Here is a 25,606-nt window from a genome sequence, read left to right as displayed (position 1 = left end):
AACTGTAGGCGCCTATAGGTCAGGGATGACATCTTTCTATTTTTTGTTCCTTACAGTACTTTGGGCATGTAAGTGCTCGGTAAATACTTATTTCCTACAAGATAAACTGCACGTAATTGATGCTTAGGTGTGTCACGCCCTCCTCTCCATCTGTGAAATGTCTCCTCCAGAAATCAATTCTCCTGTGATGCGCTTAGGAATGAGCAAGGAGGGAAGTTAACCCAAGGCTTCTGGCCTTTAAAGGTTCGGTTTGGGCATCACCAGCCCTCACTTCCCCAAGTATTTCATTTAAGATTCTTGCATTTTAAAGGTGAACAGCTGTGGCACCGCGGGCTTCTTCGGGAAGCATCATAAGTGCGCGCAGGGCATCAGATGCTGTCTCTGCTTATTTCAGACAAGGTTTCTACAATTGTAAACTCCCCAGCGCGCACGCGCGCATGTGGCTGCTCGAGCGGCGTCCAGCGGCAGGTTATTATGGGGACTGACAGCCCGTCATCACTCTGACGGCTCGAGCGGTCTATCTGGTGAGCGGCAGCAGAGCTCTTATGCAGAGAGCATCATATGTTCCCAGCCAATTTACAGGGAAACAGCAATAACATTTTATCATGGTTGAGAGCCCAGTAGTGGCTTCCTATTAAACTTGCCCTTTCAGATACCTGTCTTGGATTAATTTGTTGATTTCAAATGGAAACTCAGTCTTCTCCAGTGAAGCATGACGTTCTAGGAGACTCTCACTGAATGACAATTACTGTATATTCTGGCTGGTTTCAGACCATTACAAGCCGCGGGCCCAGTGGAAGACAGAGGACTTCAGTAACTGATTTTAATATCATGTCTAGTTTTAACTGTCAGTTATATATGTGCCGTTGGATGAATCCTCAGAAAGATGAAATGCAAAACACTTCTAACTTGTGCTTCTTAATGATGTGCTTGCTCTGATGAAGGGGGAAAACAGGAAAAGGGGCACTTTTCTGAAGGGGATTGACCTAGTGAAAAGCATCAAAGTTTAGAAAGTAGAGGCTTAAAATTACCACCGAAATCACTCTTAATTCCCCCCTCCCCAAGAATTCTTCTGAGTAACAAAATTCTTTGTTTACCAAAAAGCATTTTTGAATTTCATATTAATCTGTTTGCTCAAAGAATGTAGTAGATCAGGTTGTACTTAGAATAAGATGCTTTGCCCTCTTGGTAGGGGGTTGGAGATGGGGAGCATTTCTTCCAAAGAGCATGAATTTACGTTTAGTGCTTAGCACCTACTCAGTGTTACCTGTGATGTTATAAAGAGGAGTAGCAACATGCTGAAGTAGTTAAAAAAACGATTTTAGACTAGGAAGCCCCCTAATTTTATCCTAAGTGGTAGGAGGCAGACAGCTCTTTAGATCTTAAGTGTTCCTGAATTAAGAGCCATATTAAATTAGGATTACTTGTACTTAGAAAATTATTTATTTGCAGTTAAAGTAAATTAGCTAATCAACAGTCTGTACTTTTGCATTTATTCCCCTAGCAATGTTTATTTCATTTGCCTAAGTAGCTTGATGTTGGTTAAAAATATAGCTATAGCACACTACACACATTTGTATAATGTACACCCCTTCACATCTCTTAGAATGCCTTATAAAAGCAAAACTAGTTCAGAAAAGATGAAAAATGGTAGGAATTCTTTGTGTCTGCAGATGAATTCAGATTAAGATTAGTCTAACTTAATTCATTACATTTATTACACTCCTCTTTAAGATATTTAAACATTCAGCATAATCTCCTATTTTAACACAGATCTTTATGTATAACTTTGGATATATCAGGAGTCAAATCATGTTTCCTTGAATACATACAAAGTGTGAGGTAATAGTCATTAACCTTTACCAGATATGTTAAGGGATCCCCAGGACCAGTATAGCAAAGGGTTTTGCTGAAGTTAACATTTAATCAAATATTGGTTTGTCAGTTTTAATAATCATTTTCTTTTTTAAAAACTCACCTTTTCTTTCATACAAAGTACAGTGTACAAAATAAATGTGCTTACATTTTTGTCTTGATCTACCTTTGTATAATAAAGTTTATTGTTTCTGTTCTTAGAAGAGGTTGGTTCTGAGAACAGGATACTTCATAGTAATTTATCTGTAACAACTCTATATTAAAGAAATGAATAAGTCATCTGTAGAAAATGTTATTTGAAATTTGAGTGAATGATACTGAACTAAAATATGTTCCCCCAACTGGGTAAAAATACGTAGCCCTGAAACAATGCTGTATTTTGGTTCTATTTTCTTTAAACTCCACATGGAGCAGCCATTTACACCGTCAGCCCGGCGTTAGGACAAATGATGTTTCTGCTCGGACAAGCTTTGTTTTATCAGGATCAGTGACCTCATCAGCAGTTGACCCAGAACTATAATGCATGTCTCTGAATAGATAGCATATGTCACAACTCTGTGCAGACTTGCTTCATAAGCAAGATTTCTTAATGAAGATTTAATAAATAAATAGTTTTCAGCAATACACAACAGAAAATGTGTTCTTTTGCAAGATAATTTCTTTTAAGATTCTTTTACTGCTTGTGGCTCATCTCTTGCATTTATTTTCATGAAAACGAAAAGAATAAATACACATATAAATGCACCCACACGTATACTCCCATGATGTATCGTTTATTTGCCAATGTATCATTTTGAAATATTTTAGTCATGGGCAGGTTATGTGGAATTTAAATGTTATCTGGTCTTAGGGATGATAATTTTGGTTTAAGATTCTTATGAGGCACATAGATGTAGTGATGACCAAAAGACCAGAAAAGCCGATGCTTGCAGTAAATGGGCAGGCTCACAGAAACCCTGCTAGGCAGTATTTATTTTAAAAAGCAGGATGGGGAAAATGTTCTCATTAAATACAGAAGGTCCTACCTCTGAAATATTATTGCTTAGCAGCTAGCTCAAGTCCCAGTAATTTAAGATAGGGTTCCCTACATCTAATATCAATACTCTTTTATTTTCTAAGACATATAATAAATGGGAGAGAAATGGTACTTTGTCGTCATATGGAAAACAAGTCACCCATGTCTTGCACATTTTGACATTTAACACTTCTTTTCTTTGACCTTTGACAGGTTGGGTCTTGACCCAAAACTGTTGGCTAAAATTCTAAATATGAGCTCAGGTCGTTGTTGGGCAAGTGATACTTACAATCCTGTACCAGGGGTAATGGATGGAGTACCTTCTGCTAATAATTACCAGGGTGGATTTGGAACAGTGCTTATGGCCAAGGTATTGTATATTTGATAGAGATCTAATTTTTAAATCCTTTTTATCTTATTCTTGGGTTTGTTTTGTTTTTTTTTTTTTCAGCAAAATCTATCCTTATCCTTCATATACTTCTCAAGCAACAAAATCACTTTTTATTTCAACCTTGAAAATTACCTTTCACTTCCTTACCAGAGATGAGTAAGAATTTATTCCAGATTGGTAGGAAAATGCTAGTAACTGTTTCCAACTTTACTGCTAATATACCTTACTAGAAGACATTGACAAGGGTTACTGTCTAATTTTGTGCTTGAGTTTGTTTGTAAAATAATCTGGTAAAATTTTGTGCAGTTTTATAAAACTCTGTGAATAGATCAGATACACAGAATGAGATTAGTGAACATTGGTTTTTAACATACAAAATTTCCAACTCCTGTATTGGCCTTATAAGTATACTTTAAAAGAAGAAAAGTCCTTCCAAACTAATAGAAGACCTCAAAATAAAATTCTGTAACTTATTTATTAACTAGAAATGGGGGAGTCTGTGAGGGGCTATACTACGTATTTTTTTTACATATGAAAAATTGTATTAAAGACATTCTTTCTTTGGGGAATACTTGTCCTTTTAGCTTGGAATTTGCTTTCCCAGAAGCCATTACTTAGTCCTCTCTGTGCTTAACATGTCATAAACATGTTTCCTAGTCTCAATCCTAAAAGAATATTCTTCATTTTGCTCTCATGGGCAGGATTGCTTATCTAGCCCTAGTTTGCATCACCCACTATACAAGACCAAGTCATCTCTAGTAAAGAAAGGGATGTCTGCTGGGCTGCAGGCACAAGGTAATGGCCATGTACTGTGCATTTGTAGCAGCTGGCTTGGGACTCGTGGTGTCCGGGAGCTCTATTAGAGAAATGCTGCCAGAGACTGAAATCAAGAGAGAAGCTAAGAAATGGAGCATAGTCTGAGCTTAGAGCCAGGATGAACTGGGTACACATTCTGCTGGAGAGACTTTCTGTAGGTGTGACCTTGGGGGAAGTCACCGCCCTTCCTCTCCTCTGTAAAATGAAGGGCTTGGCCTCAGTGGCCTTTGTGAGGGACCAGGTACCTCCTCCCCTTCACTGTAGTCTCTCAGGATTGTTCTCTAGAGTGTCTAAGAAGCATCCTAAGACCAGTAGAGTCACTGCCTCTTTTAAAGCTTTTCTGAAGTTTTCTCTACAAGTTCCTATCTCAAGAATGGAAGTTTGGGGTGGGGAGAGAAGGAAGTGGAACAGAGATGGTCCCCTTGCTCAGAAGGGCAAGAAAGACAACAGCAGCATCCAGCAGAGTTCCAGTGGAGTCATTTTTGGTACTCTGTCTTTTGCAGTATGGAGGCAAATAGGTTCCTGATAAATCTATTTCTTTTCTTTATAGAAGTCACAGTATTGGTATGTTCGTTGAGTGCTAGCCCATATTCTGAAATGCAGATCATTACTGCCTACTACTAGGTACTGTGGATATAATAAGGGCATAATAAATGTTGGATTCAATCAGCTCCTTTAGGATGAAGAGTGCCCTTAATTTTATTTGGAATTAAAATGTTTAGAGAGGGATTTTTTCTCCTCCTCTCTTTATCGTGACAGGAGATGGCTTAGCAAGGGTACTTCAAGCTAATTGGATTACCTTTTTGTATTTGTGTGGAGAGTTTAGGGAAGTCCTTGTCCATACCACACAGACTGAAGTTACAATGTCCTCTTGAGCAAATTAAGAATTTCCCTCTTCCAAGAAAATGTATTAAGCTTCTGATTAGCTGGTTGACCAATTACCCTTTGCCTGAGCAGAGTAGACATTTGTTCTTTAGTTTAATAGGAGTTTAGTACTTTTAAATTCTCCCCCAATCAATGTAGCTGCATTTTTCTGGACCTTCTTTAACTCTGGCCCAGTTTCCTGGAGTACAGTGACTAGAACTGCAGGAAGTATTCCATTTGTAGTTTACTAGAGCCATGTTTGTTTGCGTCATTCTCCTTCATGGTATCCAGTATTGCATAAATGTTTTTAACCACACAAGACAGAAAAAAAAAACATGATTGGGTATACAGCTAAAAGCTACAAAAAACAACAAATCAAAAACCTCAGCTAAAACACCCAAATACAAATTCTGAATATCAAAGAAGAAATCAGTAAAATTGAAAGCAAAAACCATTAAATCAATAAATAAAACTGAGAGCTAGTTTAAAAAAACCCGACAAGATAGACAAACTGTAAGCTAGTTTGATCTTTAACCCCTCCCCCCACCAAAAAGCCAGACTGCCAAAATTAAAAGAGAAGGAGAATTCACAGTAAATAAAGAAGTGAAGAAAATTATTAGAAACTGTTTTGCTCAATTACATGCCAACAAAACTGATAAATTAAGGTAAATAGATGAGTATTTCTAAACATGTAAACTATAAATTAAGGTAAATAGATGAATATTTCTAAAAATGTAAACTACCTAGATAAAATAAGTCAGAAAATAGAGAATTTAAGTAACATAATCTCAGAAAAATAAATTGAACAAGCTACAACTGAGTTCCCAAAGAGGAAAAAAACCAGGAATAGATGGATTTAGTAGTGAATCCTATCAAACATTCAAAGAAGAATTCACTCCATTGTTATATAAATTGTTTGCAAAAATAGAGAAAGAAAGCATTCTCTCAGACTCCTTCTATGAGGCAAATATGGTCCTCATTCCTAAGCCAGGGAGAGATAAAGCAAATAAAACTGTAGATCAATAATTCTAATGAATATTGATGCAGAAGTGTTGAATACCTTTTTGACAAGTGGCTAAAGCAACATATGAAAAGTATGATACATAATGTTTAGATTGGATTTATGCCAAGATTCAGTTTTAGGAAAAATAGAAACAAAAGAATCTATATTACTAACAAAACCAATAAACACGCTGCTTATTTGTAGTTTTTTAAAAAATGAAAACAATGGGGATAAATTGACTTTTCTTTAATAAGGTAAATAATATCTATTTCAGACCAGGAAGTAACCTTTTCTGTAATGAAGATCAGAGTTAAAACAATATACGATACAATATAATGCAGAGCATATTTATTAAGCACTTTCTGTGTGTCAGGCAATGTGCTAAAGACTGGAGATGCAAATAAGAAAAAGAAAGACAATAATTGATCTCAAGGTACTTAAAATCTAATGGGGCAAACCATACATAAAAGGAAGGTGAAATGGCAGTGGCCAAGGGTGTAGTGAATCTTGCAGTTCAGCTGTCGGGAAAGGAAGAGCTGGCTGAAAGCAAGACTTTTGGAGAAGTTTTGTGCTCCATTCTTCAGTCTTCCAGTCAAAGCAACAATAGTATCTACCATCACCACTATTATTTTATATAGTTCTGGAAATCTGAGCCATAGCAATAAGAGAAGAAAAAGAAATTGGGGGACTAAGCATAGGCATTATGTAAATAAAATTACTGCTTTCTGCAAATGTTAAAAAACTTTCTTAGAAAATCCTAGCGAACCAACTAAAAAATTAATTGAAACATTAACATCAGTAAAGTAGCAAATTACAAGATAAATCAACAGAATTATTAGCCTTTGTGAATATTATCCACAAAATCCAACTGTAAGAGATTATAAAAACAATTGTATTCAAAATGACATGTAGAAATTATATGACTACAACTGCAAAAGCCCTCTTTAGAGAAGCAAAAGAAGGCTTAAATCATGGGAGAGATAGTGACACTAATATAAATAAAATGACAGTTGCCTAATTAACTTAATATTTTGGTACCATACCAAATACTTTATATAAATAGATAAAATAATGATAAAACTCATCTGGAGGAAAAAAAGGTCAAGAATAGCAAAGGAAATAATGAAACAAAGTAGGAAGCAAGGGAGCCTAGCAGTGCCATATCTCAAATTGCCTAACGAATGGGGAATCATCAAAACAGTTTTGTGCGGGGTGAAAAATAGAAAGCTCATCAGGTATACCTGACCCCAGAACACTAAACATGATAGCATAATTTTTGATAAACTCAAGGGTGCCAGTTACTGGGATAAAGACTCACTGCTTGGTAGAGACTGCTGGCAAAACTGGAAAGCAGCTTGAGAGAAATCAGTTTTCGTCCACTGTCTCCCACCATTTACAGTAGTAAGCTTTATGTGGGTAAATGGTGTAGATAGAAGAGCTTATCTCATAAAAATAATTAGAGGACAAGGAAAGAAAAGACTTTTCGTGGCTATGAATGGGGGTGGTGGGAAAAGAGTTCTTGAGTAAACGGATACAGAGACAGGAAACAAAATGGAGAATTTTGATTACATAAATTGGAAAGGGTTTTGCACAAATGAAGTCAGTGTATTTAGAATTAGAAGGGAATCAGTGAAAGGGGAGGAAAAGTCTTTGCAGCAAATTTCTCTGAAAAAGGTCTGATATCCACAATATATTGGGAACTGATTAAAACATAAAAACAACAGCAATTCTCCAACAGATAAATGGTTTTCAAAGGAAGAAATCCAAATTATTAATAACCATAAGAAAAATACTCCAAATCATTAATAACTAGCGAAGTACCAACCAAAATAACTCTGAGATTCTACCTCATAACCATTAGATTGGCAAAAATGACAGAAACAAAAAAATGCCCATTGTTAGAGGACTGTAGGAAAGCAGTAACCCTAATGAACTCTTGGGAAGAGCTGTCATTTGTTCTAGCAATTCTTTTTGTTGTTGTTGTTGAGGTAGTCGGGATTAAGTGACTTGCCCAGGGTCATACAGCTAGTGAGTGTTGTGTGTCTGAGGCTGGATTTGAACTCAGATCCTCCTGACTCCAGGGCCAGTGCTCTAGCCACTGCACCACCTAGCTGCCCCCATTCATTTTTGTATATAAAATTTTGAGTTCCAGATTTTCTCCCTGCCTCACTGATTTTGCCCTCCCTATGATGGTAAGCAGTTTGATATAAGTTATATATGTGCGATCATGTACAACATATTTCTGTGGTATGCTTTCGCAAGTCAAAAGCATACGTGGATAGCATTTTCCATCATGAGCCTTTTGGACTTGTCTTGGATCATTGTATTACTGAAAAGAACTAAGTCAATCATAGTTGATCATTGCACAATGTTACTGATTTTGTGTACAATGTTCTCCTGGTTCTGCTCACTTCGCTCAGCATCAGTCCAGACAAGTCTTTCCAGGTTTTTCTGAAGTCAGCCTGTTTGTCATTTCTTATAGCACAGTAGTATTCCATTACATTCATGTGCCACAACTCGTTCAGCCATTCCCCAATGGATGGGCATCCTCTCAATTTCCAATTCTTTGCCACCACAAAAAGAGCTGCTATGAATATTTTTGTACATGTGGGTCCTTTTCCCATTTGTTTGATCTCTTTCGGATATAGCCCTAGAAATGGTATTATGAAATTACAGTTCGATTGCCCTTTGGGCATAGTTCCAAATTGCTTTCCAGAATGGTTGGATTAGTTCACAACTCTACTAGAAGTGCATTAGTGTCCCAATTTTCTCACATCTTTTCCAGTATTTATCATTTTCCTGTTTTGTCATGTTGGCCAATCTGCTAGGTGTGATGTGGTAGCTCAGAGTTGTTTTAATTTGCATTCTCCAATCAAAAGTGACTTAGAGTTACTAAACTGTGCATACCCTCTGACCCAGCAATACCACTCGTAGGCCTATATACCCCAATAAGTTCAAACTAAGATTTAAAAGGATCCATCCATATAAAAATATTTAAACGGCTCTTTTTGTTGTAAACCGAAAAGTAACAGTATTCCCATTGGTTGGGGAATGGCTAAATAAATTGTGATATATAGAGTAGAATGTTTATTAACAACAACATTATAAAGACAAACATCTTTGAAACAGTTAAGAATTGTGATCAGTGCCATGACTAACCATGGTTCCACAGGACCGATGATGAAGCATGCTGCACACCTCCTGCTAGAGAAATGATGGACTCAAGATACAGAGTAAGACAGACATTTTCAGATATGACTAATGAGAGAATTTTATTTTTTGCTTGACTGTGCAAATTTGTTTTTTTTTCTTTTATTTTACTGGGGATGAGATGAGAGGGAGAAGGGGAATATGGATAGGGTTGCAAAAAAAAAAAGAGAGAGAAAATTTAGTCATAGGGACATTTTTTTAATGTATGGAAGGAAGACCAGAAGACATCATAGAGACATAGGACAACTTTGAAAGTAACATGTTGATTTTAAAAGAAGGAAAGCTGTACATCACAGACATTTGCAGTTTTGTGTACAGTCTCTTTTTTCTGTTGTACTATATATGGAAATTCTAATTTTATTTGGCATTTTAAGTTAAGAATAGTAAAAATTTTTAAAGGATACAAACAGTTCCCTAACTAAGGACAAGCTATCAAAAACCATATCTAAGAACTAATTGAAGTCAATAATAATAATAAGAAAAATGCAAATTAAAGCAACTCTGGGGTTCCAACTCACCCCCATAAATAAGATTGGCAAAGATAGCCCAAAAAAGGGAGATAGGAATGAGGAAAATGAAAGTTATTAGAAAGTCTGCAGGAAGATGGACACGTGAATGTATGATGGGAGAAAAGCAGTCTAGAACTAGATTCCAAATGTCACTACATGTGCATACCCCTTGACCCTGAAACATCGATATGAAGCCTATACCACTTCCCCTGTCCCCAAGACCAAAGAGAGACAGAAAAGACCCATGTCTGCAAAGACATTTTTAATAACACTTTCTGTCATGTCAGAGGATTGGAAGCAAAGTGAGTACCCAACAGTGGGGGATGATGGGGTGTGTGGAGAAATTATGGTGTCTCACTGTAATGAAGTATGTTTATATCCTAAGAAATTGTGAAAAGGATAGACTCAGAGAGACCTAGGAAGACTTGTATGAACTGATGCAGAGTGAAGTGAGTAGAACCAGACAATTTATTCAATGACTACAGCATTGTAAAGGAAAATAATGTGACAGAGCTCTGCTCAATGCAGTCACCAGTCGTGACTCCAGAAGACAAGGGACGAATCCTGTTTTCTTGCCCTTGGTAGAGAAAGGATGGATTGTACATTCTCAGATACGGCCACTGTGTACATGTACTTTCTTGACTTAACTTATTTCTTAAAGAGAATGCTTTTCTTTGCGGGGTGGTAATGATGATGATTTTAAAAAGGAGGGAAGAAGGAAAAGTGCATCAGTGGAATGTTTTAAAAATTCACTGAAGAGCAGAAGTTCAAAAAGGATCACAGTCCAGCAGGGCAGTGTGGGTACTGACGTGTTAAATGGAATATGTACTTGAAAAAAAATCTGTATACAATCCAAACCCATGGTTTCAGATACAGTCCTCTTTTCTCTTGTACGTGAATGTACTTACCTGTTTGTTCATCTTTGTTAAGTTCATAATTCTTTTTAAAATATGCCACCGTATAACATTTCATTTGTTATACTCACCATAGGAAATATCAACATACTTTTTTTTTTAATTTGGGGGACAGTTTGAAAGAGATGAAAGTAAGAAAGAGCTCAGTTGTGTTTTATGCTGTCTTACAGCAGTTTGGGGTAAAATACTTTTCAAGCCAAACATTGTCACTTACGTGAATAGTGTCATTTGGGTCCTCTGCTGACCTAGCTGTTCTCCTTCTCTCCTCTTGTCTTTGCCATTCGGTTTCAGGATCTGGGTTTGGCGCAGGACTCGGCTACCAGCACGAAAAGCCCCGTCTTCCTCGGGAGCCTGTCGCACCAGATCTACAGGATGATGTGTGCCAAGGGCTATGCCCACAAAGACTTCTCCTCGGTCTTCCAGTTTCTCCGGGAGGACGAGAGCTTGTGAGCCGCCTCTGGCAGCGGGCCCTGGCGGAGACCCCGGGCTTTCTGGGAGCCTCCTTGTGGCTCACCCCAGCCGCAGGTGGGTCTGATCGAAGGTCAGAGTCATTGTCTCCCTAGACCCGTCTGCTTTTGGTTGTCTAGGTTGCAATGATCCACGTCTAGAAATGATTTTCATCCATTTTTGGAAAAAAACCCTGCTTACTCTTTTCAGTTTATTTAGTAATCACATCCTAATTAAATACTTTCATACGTCAGAGGCACACCAAAGCAATACTAAGCTTTAAATTTTTTTTTAATATTTTTGCCACCCCAAAGTATTACGCTGGGCAAATTCAGCTGAATGTTTGCTTACTTTAGCTAGGTTATTAGTCACTTCATTTTATCAATAAGCCAGCTCCCAATTAATTTTCACCAGAATGAAACCTTTCTTGGTGGGGAGAAGGAGGTACAGTTACAGGGACAGGGGCATACTAAGGAAGCGTGAGGAGCACCTTCCCTACCCACCCACCCAGTAGGTTTGTCTTCTTAAACGCATGGTTTCTCTTAGGTTAATAAAGTTACTGATTTCTTTTTTGTTCCAAGGAGTTGATAAAATTAAGTAAAAACTTGTTATTGTGTGTTTTACAATTTGGACTTAGTTACACTGTGTGTGTGTGTGTGTGTGTGTGTGTGTGTGTGTGTGTGTGTCCCTGCCCCTTCCAGTAAAGCCTCCATATACTGTGAACTGATTTGTAAACTTTTTGTTTCCTCAAGTATTTTTGGACATCAAAAGACTGGCATCTTTAGCGCCTACTCCTGGGTTAACAATGTATATTTGCTTCAGATGATTATTATGTTACCCTAAATAAACAAACCACATTATTTTGAATTCAAATAAATTTCTATGCTGATAATGTCTTCTTAGAGTTGTTGTTTTTTCTTTATGTTTACTGAGGGTGAATACCCCATCCACGAGCGGAGGTGCCAGCCCAGCCGCCCCTTCCCACTGGTGCCCTTCTTCCTGCTTGCTCGCCTGTGTGAATGCTCCATAGGGAGTCCCCCCATGAGGTGGAGGTGATCTCCTGGCTCGAGGGACATCTCTGGGATACCCAGGCAGCACTCTGGGTAGCCAGCTGCTCCCCTGCTTGCATTACCCCACCCCCTTCTGCAGCCATGCAGGTCCTCAGTGACTTTTAAGCCACTTCTACACCATGGCTTGTACTTGATGACCTGCTGGCTCCAGGCTCACAACCTGAGCTGGCCTTCCCGTTGCCTCTTTAGGAACAAACCAGCCAGCCTGGTAGCTCTGGTATGGACCCTGACTCATGGGTCATCTGAGGCAGTGAGAGATGAGTGAAGTAGATCAGAAAAGGCCAGTGTGAAGCTGGGCGCAGTTCTCACTGGCCTGGTTGAATCTTCCAACAGTGCTGAACTCGAGGGTGTGGGGATCCGATGGGGCCTGGGGCACAGGCCTTCCTCAGGGAGGCCACAGGAGCAGATGTGCCTGGAGGTCTCTAGGCCAGATTTGACCCCACAAGAGCTGGATTTGGGCCTTCCCTTTTGCTCCCCCACCCCAGAATTTAATAGGCTCACATATCTTCGGTATGTAATCAAACTAATAAATGCTAATATTCAGTTCAGTTGTCAGCTTAACCGAAGTGATTTTCCGAAAGCACAGATTAGACCGTGTCACCACCCTAGGCAAATATACTCCAGTGGCTCCTGTCAGCATTAGGATCAAACACTAGATGCTCTGTTTGGCATTCGAAGCCTTCATAACCAGCCCCCTCCTAACTTGCCGGTCTTCTTCGACCTTTCCCCCTGACACTGGCCTTCTGGCTGTTCCACTTCTCAGCTCTGGGCATTCTGTCTGGCTGTCCCCCGGGGCCTGGAACGCTCTCCCGCCTCAACTCCCTGGCTTCTTTGAAGTCCCAGCTATAATACCACTTTCTGCAGGAAGCTGCCTGCACCCTCTCAGTTCTAGTACCATCCCTCTGTTAAGCACTTCCCATCCATTCTGTATGTAGTGTTTTGTATCCATTTCTTTGCATGTTGGTTCCCCCATTGGATTGTAAGCTCTTTGAGGGCAAGGACTGTCTTTTGCCTCTTTTTTTTATCTGCACAATCCCTGCCACTTAGTAGGTGCTTAATAAATGTTTATTAACCTCAGGCAAGTCAGTCCCCTCTCTGTTCCTTAATTTCTCCTCTATAGTAATAAAACAAGGGACTTGAACTGGATTCAGTGAGCAAGTCCCAAACCATTATGCAGAGCATTGTTAGTTTGGAGGTGGCACCCCAAAGCCTTGCCACCTGTCTCACAGTTGTGTAGACTAGATAGAAATGGGGGCCAGGCGATGTGCAGGACTCAGTGTATACCCGTTATTTATTAAAATTACATAATGGGATAATAGGGGCTAGCAGCAACATCTTACATTGCGGATAACAGCTTAGCAAGTGCTTTGCACGTAGCAGGTGCTTAATACATGCCAGTTGATTCTTAAGGCAGCATGGTTTGGTGAAAAGAACATTAGATTGGAAGTTGGAGGATCCGCATTCAAATTCCAGCCCTACAAATTGCTAGCATTGTGACTTTAAGCAAGTCACTTTAACTTTCTGGGACTCAGTTTTCCCATCTGTTATGTAAGGAGTTAGAAGAGATCTGGGTCCTTTCTTGACTCTAGTGAGAAAATGCATGATGTAAAGGTGTGTTCTGAATTAGAGTCATAGATAAATTTGGATTATTTTGTTGAGTTCTTTATCCCGTTTTTTTCTTGTCTTTCTCTCTCCCTCTACGCTTGTTCAGGGCTGCACATGAAGTAAGCCCTTAATCACAGGGGCTGGCTGTCACTTCTTGAGAAGGGGGCACACTTTACTCTGAAGAGGGAAGTTCTTTCAAACTTTCTTTCTTTCAGAACCCTGGGGCAGCAAGTTGTAAGCTGACCAAGGACATTGAGTAAACGTTCTGCTAGCCTGAAAACATTAATGTACTTCCAAGGAGAGAGCACTTTTCTTCACCAGGAGCAGAGTCCTTGAAATAGTGATTGAAATAATGGATCAAAGCTTTTGTTTGATGGTCTAGTTATGGGTAATAATTTCATAATTATTTCTCTGCAAGGTCAGCTGGGTTGGTTTTTAAACATTCTGCAATTCGTGGTGTTCAATGAGTTCCTTCAGGTTTGACTCTCTTCTCCTCAAGGGTAAGATGCATGGATAGTTCATGGCAGCCCTCAGGCTTTTGTGTTGTGAAGTTCTGTCGAGCTGTTTGTGCTAAATACCCTCCTACTTCAAGAGTCCATGATGCATCTGCACTGAGATGGGTCACACTTAGTTCTCATGTCTTGGAAGAGTCAAGAGTCTTTGTGAGCTTCTGTGGCCAAGAAAAAATCCACCTGCTAGTGAGGAGCCTCTCCATACCTGGCTGGACTGGTGCTCTAGGCTAGGTCCTCCAGTGGCCCCGTGTAGAGCTCTTGTAAACCTAGGGCTTTGCCAGGACTTTCACTTTCCTGGTGGGGCCTTCAACAATCGAGGATCATCGCCATGTCGGGATGGGTTACTGAACAAGGACCATAGTGGAGGAAATACAAGACAATAACATATCGTCATTGATCAACAGGAAGTATTGGGGTTTCCATTTGGTTTTCCCAGAAGTTACAAGATCAAGGTAACATGACGTAGAAGGAAACACACTGGACTTGGAGTCAAGAAAGACCTAAATTCAAATTCCACCTCCGGCATTTACTGGTGGCCTGACCCCCAGGCAAGTCCTGTAAGCTTTCTGAGTCTCAGTTCCCTCATCTATAAAAATGGGGATAGTGCTTCTTACTAGTAGCCCCCATGGTGGTTGTGAAGAAAATGCCCTTTGACCCCTCCCATGCTATATAAACAGGAGTTACTATTATTACTCAAATGGCTCTAGGATCTCCTGGGTGTGGATATATCCTCCAACAATGAAGATCACCACCTGTTCATGTCTGCCCGTCTCATGCAACTCTTGTCCATATTCTCCCACAGAATCATCACAAAACCTCTACCTGCCATACTGGGTGACTCCGTTCCTTTGACCCAATATCATAAGGATACCAGTGGAGCACGCAAGCTGCCCGCTGGTTTTCTCTTGCTCTTTCCCCATAACCAACCCATCCTTTTCAATCGTGCTTCTTTGATGACACCTGGTTTTGCTTCTTAAAAGAATGTCAAGACTGATACAATTCAGATCCTCCAGTGGTAGATTTCCTTGGTCTTAGGACAAGGATCTCACATTCAGAGTACTAATAGCGGCTCAGGCTTGTGGGTAGTCGGGAAACTTCATGATTCTCAGCATCCTCTGCCCCCTTTTATACCCTCAATTACTGTCACTGCGAAAGTGAAGAAAGGAGACGTGCATGCCCAAGGGCAATTTTCTATTTTTATCAGTTTCATGGTTTGCCGTGGTCAAAGAATTCATCGCATGACCGGTCTGCTGGCGATTTTCCTGTCCTGATTTAGCTTAACTTGTCTTTCCGAAGGAGACTCAAGCTGCTGTATTCAAAGCCTTTCCAGCATGGTAATATTTGCTGGGGCTTCTGTTTTGCTGGCTTAGCCTTCCAGAAACAAGTCTCCACTCCACGAGCAAGTCTCAGATTAGAATCCAGTGGACCTCATTATTATCTGTCTTGAAAAGAGTGGACTACAGCCCTGCCATAGAACAGAGGTTCTGATGAGCTGTCATAGCTTTCTTGTGAAAGAGATGAAGTCATCATCCTCTGTGATCTCTTAGTAGGAGTTTTCCCCACCTGGGAAAATTGTCAGACTTTTCTATTGTTGCCCTAGTAAGCCAAGCTATGCATATGAACTTGGTGCAACTGAACTTCACCACTTCAGTGCATCTATCTCAGCCTCATGAGGACTCTCTCCTGTGATACAGATTAAAAGCCGGCCATGCACTCTCCCCCATACACAAGTCTCGTCTGTGCTCTATGGAGCTACCACAGAGGAGCTGCCTCAGTGCGCCACCTCGGTGTCCCAGCGCACTGGTACAGAGGTCGTCTTCTTGGTATTTTTCATTTCATGGGTTACAGTGATGTACTCAGGTTGTCCTTGCCATCCACTCTTGCTCTGTGACTGATGTCCCTTCTCTTCTGAGATAGCTAGCTAGTTTAGTGGTTACAGTGTTGGAGTTGGAATCGAGAAGAACTGAATCTAAACTCCAAAGCATATGGAAGTGATCAGTGAGAAGTCAAAATAAATTAATAAAATTAAATTTGAAAAAAGAAGACCTGAGTTCAAATCCTCCCTCCAACATTGGTTAATTGTGTGACCCTGGGCAAGTCGCTTAACCGCTTTCTGCCTCAGTTTCCTCATCTGGTAATATGGGGATAATAGTAGCATCTTCCTCCCAGGGTTGTTGTGAAAATCAAATGAGAGAACATTTATAAAGTGCTTTTCAAGTCATAATGCTCTATTTAAGTGTTAGCTAATGTTATACATTTGCTGGAAGGCCACTCTTATGCTCTCTTCTTTGTGGTCATCTCCGCTTCCTTGAAGTCACTGTTTGATTTGGACTGGAAGATATTGTCAAGTTCCTCTCCACCTTTTCATCCTCTGTGGAAGATGTTGGTGACTAAGGCGTCTTAACTGTCATCTTTGTGCTTGCACTCATCGTGAACACTGCCAGGTAAGATAGCCTAGGCCCCATGAAATGTTTCTTATTGTCTTGGAGCCCACGATGGAAGGAAATTTCCCCCTCCTTTATTTGCCTTTCCTCAGAGACTCAGTCAACAAAGATTTATTAAGTGTCTACTTAATGAGCACTTAATATGCGGATAATTGGGTGCTCATCCTATTGAAGTAGGGGCTGTAGGTAGATAGTGGGCCTCGAATTAAACAATAATAAAAAGAAAGCGGCTGGATTGCATGAGGTAAATTGTGCTTTTTTCCCCACTGACCTCAAGAAGCTTATTCCCATAGGATCTCACCAATATTCTTCAGTTGGTGCCCCAACACTGAAGCATTTGGAATCGTAATTTCTTTCTTTCTTTTTTTTTTTTTTAAGGCAATTGGGGTTAAGTGACTTGCCCGGGGTCACCCAGCTAGTAAGTGTCAAGTGTTTGATCAGAGGCCGGATTTGAACTCAGGATAGTGCTCTATCCACTGCGCCACCTAGCTGCCCCTGGAATCATAATTTCTAAAGGCCGATGGAAAGATACGTGGTAGGTCATGGGATATTATTAGCCATGATGATCTGCATGCAGTAAATAAGTGGAGACATGATTCTAGAACTTTCCAAATGGAAGCAGTAGGTGACAGACGAGCAAACTGGAGGACGAAGTGTTGTACCAGAATGTCAGAAGACTCAGAGAAAGGCCTCCAGCTCATTGGATGGCTCTTCCGTGGAGGACTTAGGGGAAGACCAAGGCCTGGGTGGAGTCCCCATGGTGGACCTTCAACCTTTGAAGTGTGCCCCTTACACCACTTTTTGCACAAGTCTTGTAATAAGCTCCTGCCTGTTTAGGGCCACCATGTGTTTCTCTGTGTCACCCACAACTCAGAAAGAATGGGCCATGGGCACTTAGTGTCCTGAAGAAATAAATGTTCCGCCATTTTGTCAGTGTAGTCTAGTCTGATTTTTGTAGGTTTATTTGGAAACTTGTAGGCAAACTAACAAAAATATGAGAAGAAAAATTACTGTATAGTAGACAACAGAACATCACTAAATTTTCTTAATGTAATTCTGTGTTGCTTCACCTTTAGGCCACCTGAAAATGGTTCTTATGACAAGCATGTGGAACTTTGAGCAAATATTGTCTCCTTTCAGCTGGGCTTCTGACTACAGATTTGGCCACCATGCCTTAGCTGACCTTTTTCTTTCCCCTAGGATTTCCCTCAGTACCTGGGACCTTCTTACCCTGCAATATTCCTCCACCATACTAGCCCTTTTCTGCCATTGGTGAACACTTTGGGGGAGTGGCTGAAGGCTGCCACTCCTGGCTTTATCTTCCCTCCCTACAGCTTCCTTTGAGGCTTAGAACAGAAGCTCCTTAAGGGCAGAAACTTTCTTGTTGCTTGTATTTGTATTCCTAGCAATTAGCACACTGTCTGGCATATAGCAGGGGTTTAATAAATGATTGTTACCTGCCTGCCTTAACACATGTTAAAAATAAAAGTGACAGATTACATGTACCTTTTCGCCTATGCCTTTTTTAGGTCATTTAGAATTTAATCTCTTTTTTGTTGTTGTTAATTATGTCTGATTCTTCTTGACCCCATTTGGGGTTTTCTTGGCAAAGATACTGGAGTGGTTTGCCATTGCTTTCTCTAGTTCATTTTACAGACGAGGAAACTGAGGCAGAGTTAAGTGACGTGCCCAGGGTCACACAGCTAGTAAGTGTTTGGGGCCAGATTTGAATTCAGATCTTCCCAGCTGTATCCACTGCACCACCTTGCTGCCCCATTTAGCTTCTTATGATATGCCTAAGCTGTATGATGTCTACACCCACTAAATTCTATCAAAGGCTTCATTTACACCGGGGCTTTCCAGGAGGTGTTTGATGCTTGTGTGATGGGTTTTGCTTTCTTCCTGATGTGATGGCATCATTGTGAAATCAGAAAAAAGCACAATTCCAGTCACAGCTCAATCTCTTTGACTTGTATTTTCTCCTCAGTGTAGGGATTTTGGTCTTTTACCGGTTTTTCTAAGTGATCAGGTGCATTTGTGTCCTCCCCAATGCAAAGACAATCATGAAATGCTCATTTGAACAAAGAAGGGAGGGAGAGTTAGCCAGATCTTTAAATTCTCCCTAGGTTGCTGTCAGAACCAAGTGCTCACCAAAAGGTATCTCTTTACTGCTGGCCTCCGCCGGAATAACTGTCCTCCGGAATTTTTTCAAAGGGGCAGCCAGTAGGGAGCAGCCTGCCTGCCCTTGGCTTTCAGTCAGTCTTTTAGTTCAATCGAAGAGATGCTTAAGGACGTTGTAGTGGGTGGTTGTGGTATGTGCAAGATGTAAGAGCCATCAACCAATTTCCATATGGCATGGATACACGTGTGACCTTCTTGTGACTTTTTAATACCTATCTGTGTTCGTCAAGTCATGTTTCAAGTATGCACAAGGAAAATGGAGAGCTATTTCACTTGGGCTAGAATGAAAATCTTTAAAGATTCACCTAGGAAAATACTTTGTCTCTGTGTTGTATCCCACAGAAGACATAAGCTTCTGGAGGGCAGGAGTTGTTTGGCTTTTGTCTCTAGTGCCTGGCCCATGGCGGGTGCCTAAGAAATGCTTGTCAGATGAAGTCCAGTAGAATCAGATCAGATTTCAGTGACCAGTGAACGTTCACCAGTCTTATGCTAAATTGTTATCCTATCTTAAAAGCAAGCTGTAAGATTTTTGAAAGGTAATGTGACAACTTCATGCATGTGCTTCCAGAAACTTTTGGATCATTTGCTTCTGGCCAAATGTTATTTATTGCTCATACAGTAATCCCATTTATTAGGACTTTTATAGCAGGAAGTACATTCAGTAATCAATATGATTTTATTAATGATAATCTATCATGTCTGGTAAGGAGACAGCAAGAGAATCTAATCTTGGCTGAGCCACCTGAATAAGCGTTACACACACACACACACACACACACACACACACAGTGCTTAGCCAGGACCTGCATATTAGCAGGAATATCTGAAAAATAATGACGCTGGCTGAAGTGAGAGTGCGATGGACATCCTTCTCACAGCCAGACTCATAAAATCAAAGGGCAGCAATGGCTGTGTCCACATCTCTCCCCCAGTTTGGGAATGGAGCTTTTTTTAATCTCTAAAAGGCCAGAATTTGGCATTTGCCTTGTTGGTCATTAAAAATGATAAATCCCCAGCATGGATTATGCTTGGGAATGTTGAGAAGAGCAAAAGTAGCCTCACGATGCCTAGCACTCTTCATTTAAGACCAGAAATAAAAACGCCCTCGTGATGGTCGAAACCTGAAAGTGCAACATCCCTCCTCCCCTTGAAAGAGAAGAAAAAATAAGAGACAATTTTCTCAAGTCATGGGAAGCCAAGCATGTAATTTTTTTCATTTTGAAGAGCACATGCCAGGACTGATTAAGATTCTTTGGACTTTTGGAAGAGAAACACATAGGTGGCAAGTCCTCAAAGAGCTGTTGGCATTCTGAGAGGCGAACCATCCAGCTGCTTGTAAATATTCCCCTTGGGAGACCTTTGACGGGCTTCTGTGCACACTCTGCAGTCTGAAGGAGACGACAGAGCTAGGTCAGAGCTAAAACTGGCCCAGACTGTGGTGGTGTTTTTGACATAGGGAGTCCTTGTGTCAGAGATCGTCCCGTGGCATAAAGGACCCAGACACATTTCAGGGATTCTCTTAGTTCTCAGCCCTCCTTTAAAAAGGAAAACCAGGGAAATGTTGGTATGGAAACATGGTCTGGTATGTATGAGCTGATGGAGAGGAAAATAAGCAGAGCTAAACGAAGCCCAGGAAGAGTGATACAACAATGTAAAGGATGAAGGAAAGGAAAACAGCATCAACAGGAAGCTGAACTCTGAATCAATGGGAAAAATAATGAAAGAGAGGCAATGTGGTTTGAGTGGATTGAGAGCCAGGCTAAAAAGCCAGGAAGGCCTGGGTTCAAGTCTCACCTTTGAAATTTGCTGTGGGACCCTGGGCAAATCACTTAATCTCTTAATGCCACCAGGCAATTTTCTAACACTAAGAAGGAGAAAGAAAAAAAAAAGGTCTTGTTCTGCATTCTTGCAACTCACTCCCAACTCTGATGAAGTCACAGGTCTAAGCAAAAACAGAATAAAAAAGCTGAACCAAGGTGGGCTGACCACATATTGTTTATGTCCCCCGTCCTAAGAGCCTGCCTTACAAAGAATGGTTAATTCTTCACTGCCTTACAATGAGCGGACCAACAAGCCATTTTAAAGTACTTGTTACTTCTGCTACAAAAAGATAGTCCTCTAAAAAATAAAGGCGCCTTTCCCTCTTTTTGTTAACACTACATTCGGTTTCCTCTTTGTAAAATGATGGGGTCAAACAGGATGACTGCTGAGTCCCCATCTCTGCCCCCCCCTGAAATTCCAGGTTGCCATGATTCTACTGGTACCAACACCTGTGGCCAAAGACTGAGCTTTCCGAGACAAAAGGGCCAGCAGTCGTAGAGTAAACACAAGACGGGAGTTAACTAGCAGACTTTCATCAGCAAAAATGAACTATCATGTTTCCCTGTCACTATTAGCTCATTAAAGGCACATCCCTAAACCAAGCAAAGAGAATGAATCACTTCTCATGCTCAGCGAGAGCCCAGGGCTTAGGTCAAGGCTAAGGTCAACAAAGCGAGAGAGGGTGAAGGTTGCATTTGTTCTTAGAGTGGCTCCAATTAGAAATCTATGGAAGAAGTTTCTGAACCAAAAAAAGCCCCAAGATTCTCAAAGCAACGCAACCCTTTCAAGGCATAGCCACATAGGTGGAACTGAATGCCAAAGGTCAATGATGGTCGGGAAGATGTGAGCTTAGTGAACCTCTAAGAAGCACGGAAATGGGGGCAGCTAGGTGGCATAGTGAATAGAGCACTGGCCCTGAAGTCAGGAGGACCTGAGTTCAAATCCAGGCTCAGACCAAACACTTGACACTTACTAGCTGTGTGACCGTGGGCAGGTCTCTTAACCCCAATTGCCTAAAAATTTAAAAAGAAAAAAAGAAGCACAGAAATAGTCATCCTTTCAAGTAAACCTTTGAAAGGTACATATCTGCATGTAATGATCGCTGTCCCCTGTGGAGCCTATATTGTGGCAAATAACGGAGTCATAATAAATGTCTTTATAGTGCTTTGAGGTTTGCAAAGTATTTTATCTAACTTGGGCCTTGCAACAGTCATGTTAAGCATTTATTAAGCACCAGCTGTGTTCCAGGCACTGTGCTAAGTGCCTGGCACATAAAGAAATTCAAAAAAACAAAAAACAAAACAAACAAGCAAACAGAAACAACCCAGCACCGGCTCTCAAGAATGTCACAGTTTGATGGAAACAAGATATCGAGAGGATACTTTGGGAGGCAGGTCTGTCAGAGGGAAGTCACTGAGATTAAAGAGGCCTGGGAAAGGCTCCTTGAATCATGGACTTTGGCTGATCCTGGAAGGAGGCCGGGGAAGTGAGAGGTGGAGATGAGGAAGGAGAGAGCTCCAGCCCTGGGGGACAGACAGTCAGTGAGAAAACTGGGCCAGGAGCTTGAGGAAGGGCAAGAAGGCCTGTGTCCCTGGATGCCAAGTACCGAGAAGGGAATAAAGCATAAAACTGGGAAGGTAGGAAGAGGCCCGGCTCTGAACTGGAGGGCTTTACAAGCCCACCAGGATTTTCTGTCTGACCCTGAAGGTAATAGGGAGCCACGGGAGTTTACTGAAGAAGGGTAGGGCAAATAGCCCAGTGGCCCAGAGGGCTGAATTTAGGAGGATGTTGGATTTAAAGGTGCTAACAGGCTTGCATTCATTCAGCTGCCTTGGAGCAAAGCTTAGCACCTAGTTAACAAGAATAATTAGTTAAAATGGAAAGCTACCAGATGGAGGGCTGAGGTGAACTCCTCCCCCAGGCTACCCTTTTCTTCCCCCCTCAGGTGACCTCCCCAACTGGGGCCCCACTCCAGGGTCCCAGGGTGAGATGGTGTCCTCCATCAACTGCACAAAAACCGTTGCTCTAAGGGTAGTTTGTGATACTTGGCCAAGCACAAAGATCCTGACTTTGAGCTCTGAATGGGAGGAAGGTTCTACAGCTCTTAGGTGAAACTGTTGAATGCTCTGGTCACACAGATCATGTCAGAGATGGGATTGGAACCCAGGTCTTCTTGACTCCAAATCCATTACTCTGTACCCTGTCACACATTCTGCAGATTGTAGTGTGTTAACGCAATAGCCTGTTGGCATTCTAAATGGCATAGAAAGGGCCAAGCAGGGTTATGGAACTCCTGTGCAAAGGAGAGGTAAATTGATGGGCATACAATGGCAACAGCTATCTAAATGGTATGCCAATGAAATCCTGGGGACTAAAAAGGGTGGTAGAGTTTGAAACTTGGTGTGGCTGTTGATGTTGATACATAAGTTTATTTTGCATTGTAAAGTTGATTAAACATACACTTCTTGAAAAGAGAACCGCTGGGCAGGCTATCACAGTAAAAGAATAAAAGATGAATGAGGCCACTCAGGAAAAAGATAGTGCTTTTACCCTTTCTGTGGGACCTGCCCCATCATGGTAGCTGCAGTATAAATACTGCATAATCTCATTCCTTTAGTCCTGTTAAGTGTTGCCTAGCCACATTCTAGAGGCTCAGTATATCAGAAATCATGACTTTTATCTCACATTCCTGCAGTCTTATATGATGCTTACCTCATCCCTATTTTGCAGATGCCCAGAAAGGTTAAGAGGCAATGTGGCATAGCATAGTGAGGGCTGGCCCGGAAGCCAGGACGGCCTGGCCTTGAATCCTGACTCCGACAGGGCTGTCTGTGGGGTCCGGGCAAGACACTTAATCTCCAAATGCTCTAGTAAGAATGGTAATAATAATAACAATAGCCAACTGTCACTTAGCTTACAAAGTGCTGTACAAACAGTATCTCACTTTCAATTCAATTCAATAAGGGTTTATTAATTACCTACTTAATGTGCCTTGGCACTGTGCTAAGCCCTGTCACCCTCACAACATCCCTGTGAGGTAGGGGCTGTTGTTATCCCCATATTACAGATGAGAAAACTGAGGTAGGCATTAAGTGACTTGCCCAGAGTCCCAAGTAAGTGTTTGAGGCTGAATTGAACCCAGTCCTGAGCCTCATCCAAAGCTCTATCCACTGTTTCACCTAGCTGAAGTAACCTAAGACTCTAAGTTGAAGAGAAGGTATTGACCTGCACCCTTCGATCACATCTCTAGTAGACATAATGGCTGCCATGCTTCATTCTTTCGGTCTCCGTGAACCATTGGCCAGTTGTCCAACTGCAGCATCCTCCAGGGATGCCCTTTCACCTTGCAGAGGCTGGCTGCTCCTTACCTTCCTGGTCTTTATGTGAGCATAAGGTGCTTAGACAACGTTCGATAGATGCTTGTGTAAAGTTGAGCTGACCAAGAAAAGCCGCCAGCAAGCCTCCTTCCTCCATCCACGCTGGTGCTCGCCCTTGGAGAGGATGCCCCCGTTGTCGTGTATTTCTTGTTCGTACGTGGTTGTTTGCATTAGACTGGGAGCTCCTTGAGGACAGGGGCTGTTTTTGCCCTTCTTCGTACCCCTAGCCCACATCACAGGGCCTGGCTTCAGAGAAGCTTGTTGACTGCCTAATAGCAAAGAAACTCACCGTTGGTAAGGCAAGAGTTAACCAACTTTTAAAAGCAAAGTTTAGAGACAGACTCATTCTCCTTATCTCTCAGCTGATTCATTCAACAAACATTTATCCCGTAGCTGCTCTGTGCATGACATAGTGCTTGGGTTTTAGGGGGGCCAAATGGTACACAGTGGATCAGTCTCTGCCCTCCAGAAGTTTATAGTTGGTTCACAACATGTAGACAGGTAAAAAGGAGTGTTGGGGAGAGAGGCAGCTCCAGACAAGGGGTTCTGGGGGAAAACTGAGGCAGGAGATAACCCTTTCAGGTCGGGGATCAGGGAAGACTCTGCAGATAAAATAGGACCTGAACTGGGCCTGGAAGGAGGATGAGGAGGCAGGGGTGACCATGGACCTTGTTCCAGGCCCGGGGAAAAGTGCCTGCAAGTACACGGAGAGGGGACCTAAATCTCACTGGGAGCTTGTCGGGAATGTAGGGGAGTTGTGCGTTCTTGGTCCAGAAAGAGGCTTTCACTGATTTTCCCAGTTGTTCATGTCCCTAAAGCCACTCGGTATTTTTTTTTTTAAATCATGTTCTATTTACTTCATTGGCCTTCAGATGAATGTATGTTTCTTGAGGTCAGGGACTGGGATTTGGGAGACGGGGTTGCTTTGGGGTTATTTTTCTTAGTATCCTTAGCTTTTAGTACCTTACCTGGTACACACTGTAATAATAGGTGCTTAATAAATGCTTTTTGGGGGTAGCTAGGTGGTGCAGTGGATAGAGCACTGGCCCTGGATTCAGGAGGACCTGAGTTCAAATCCAGCCTCAGACACAAAACACTATCTGTGTGACCCTGGGCAAGTCACTTAACCCTATTGCCTAACACACACACACACACACACACACACACACACACACAATTTTTAAAAAATGCTGATTGGAAGACACCAACCATAGCAACTCATAATGCCTCAATTCAAGTGCTTGCTTTGTACAAGGCTTCGTGCAAGGCCCTGGGGACACAGCGCCAGAAAGGAAACACCCTGCCCTCAAGGATTTGAACCCAAGTCTTTTGAATCAACTTTAGCATCCACCCACACTGCCTGCTTGGACAGCTGAAAATCTCCGTTTGTTGTCTATGAATGTACTCTGTCGCATTTCCCTCTGCTGGAACAATTCCGGTGCATCTCATTCCTGAGAAAAGCCTCTCAGCACAATTTGGAACTATGTCGAAAGGGCTATAAAACTGTGTATACCTATTGATCCAGCAATACTACTACTGCCAGGAAAAGAAC

General features: G+C 41.5%; 1 protein-coding gene across 1 annotated transcript in view; it reads left to right on the top strand.

Annotated features, from left to right (window-relative positions):
• Positions 1–11,940, top strand: part of HIBADH (3-hydroxyisobutyrate dehydrogenase) — a 153,123-nt gene extending 141,183 nt beyond the window's left edge. The window contains exons 7-8 of the mRNA XM_020993392.2: positions 3,104–3,260; positions 10,889–11,940. Of these exons, the coding sequence (XP_020849051.1) occupies positions 3,104–3,260; positions 10,889–11,047 (316 nt within the window). The 3' untranslated portion in view covers positions 11,048–11,940. The remainder of the gene's footprint in view (positions 1–3,103; positions 3,261–10,888) is intronic.
• Positions 11,941–25,606: the final 13,666 nt, after the last annotated feature.

The sequence above is a fragment of the Phascolarctos cinereus genome, unplaced genomic scaffold, assembly GCF_003287225.1.
Source record: "Phascolarctos cinereus isolate Bilbo 61053 unplaced genomic scaffold, phaCin_HiC Scaffold_1;HRSCAF=81, whole genome shotgun sequence".
NCBI lineage: Eukaryota > Metazoa > Chordata > Mammalia > Diprotodontia > Phascolarctidae > Phascolarctos > Phascolarctos cinereus.
Note: the sequence above shows the minus strand (reverse complement) of the source record. Positions and strands in the feature narration are given on the sequence as shown.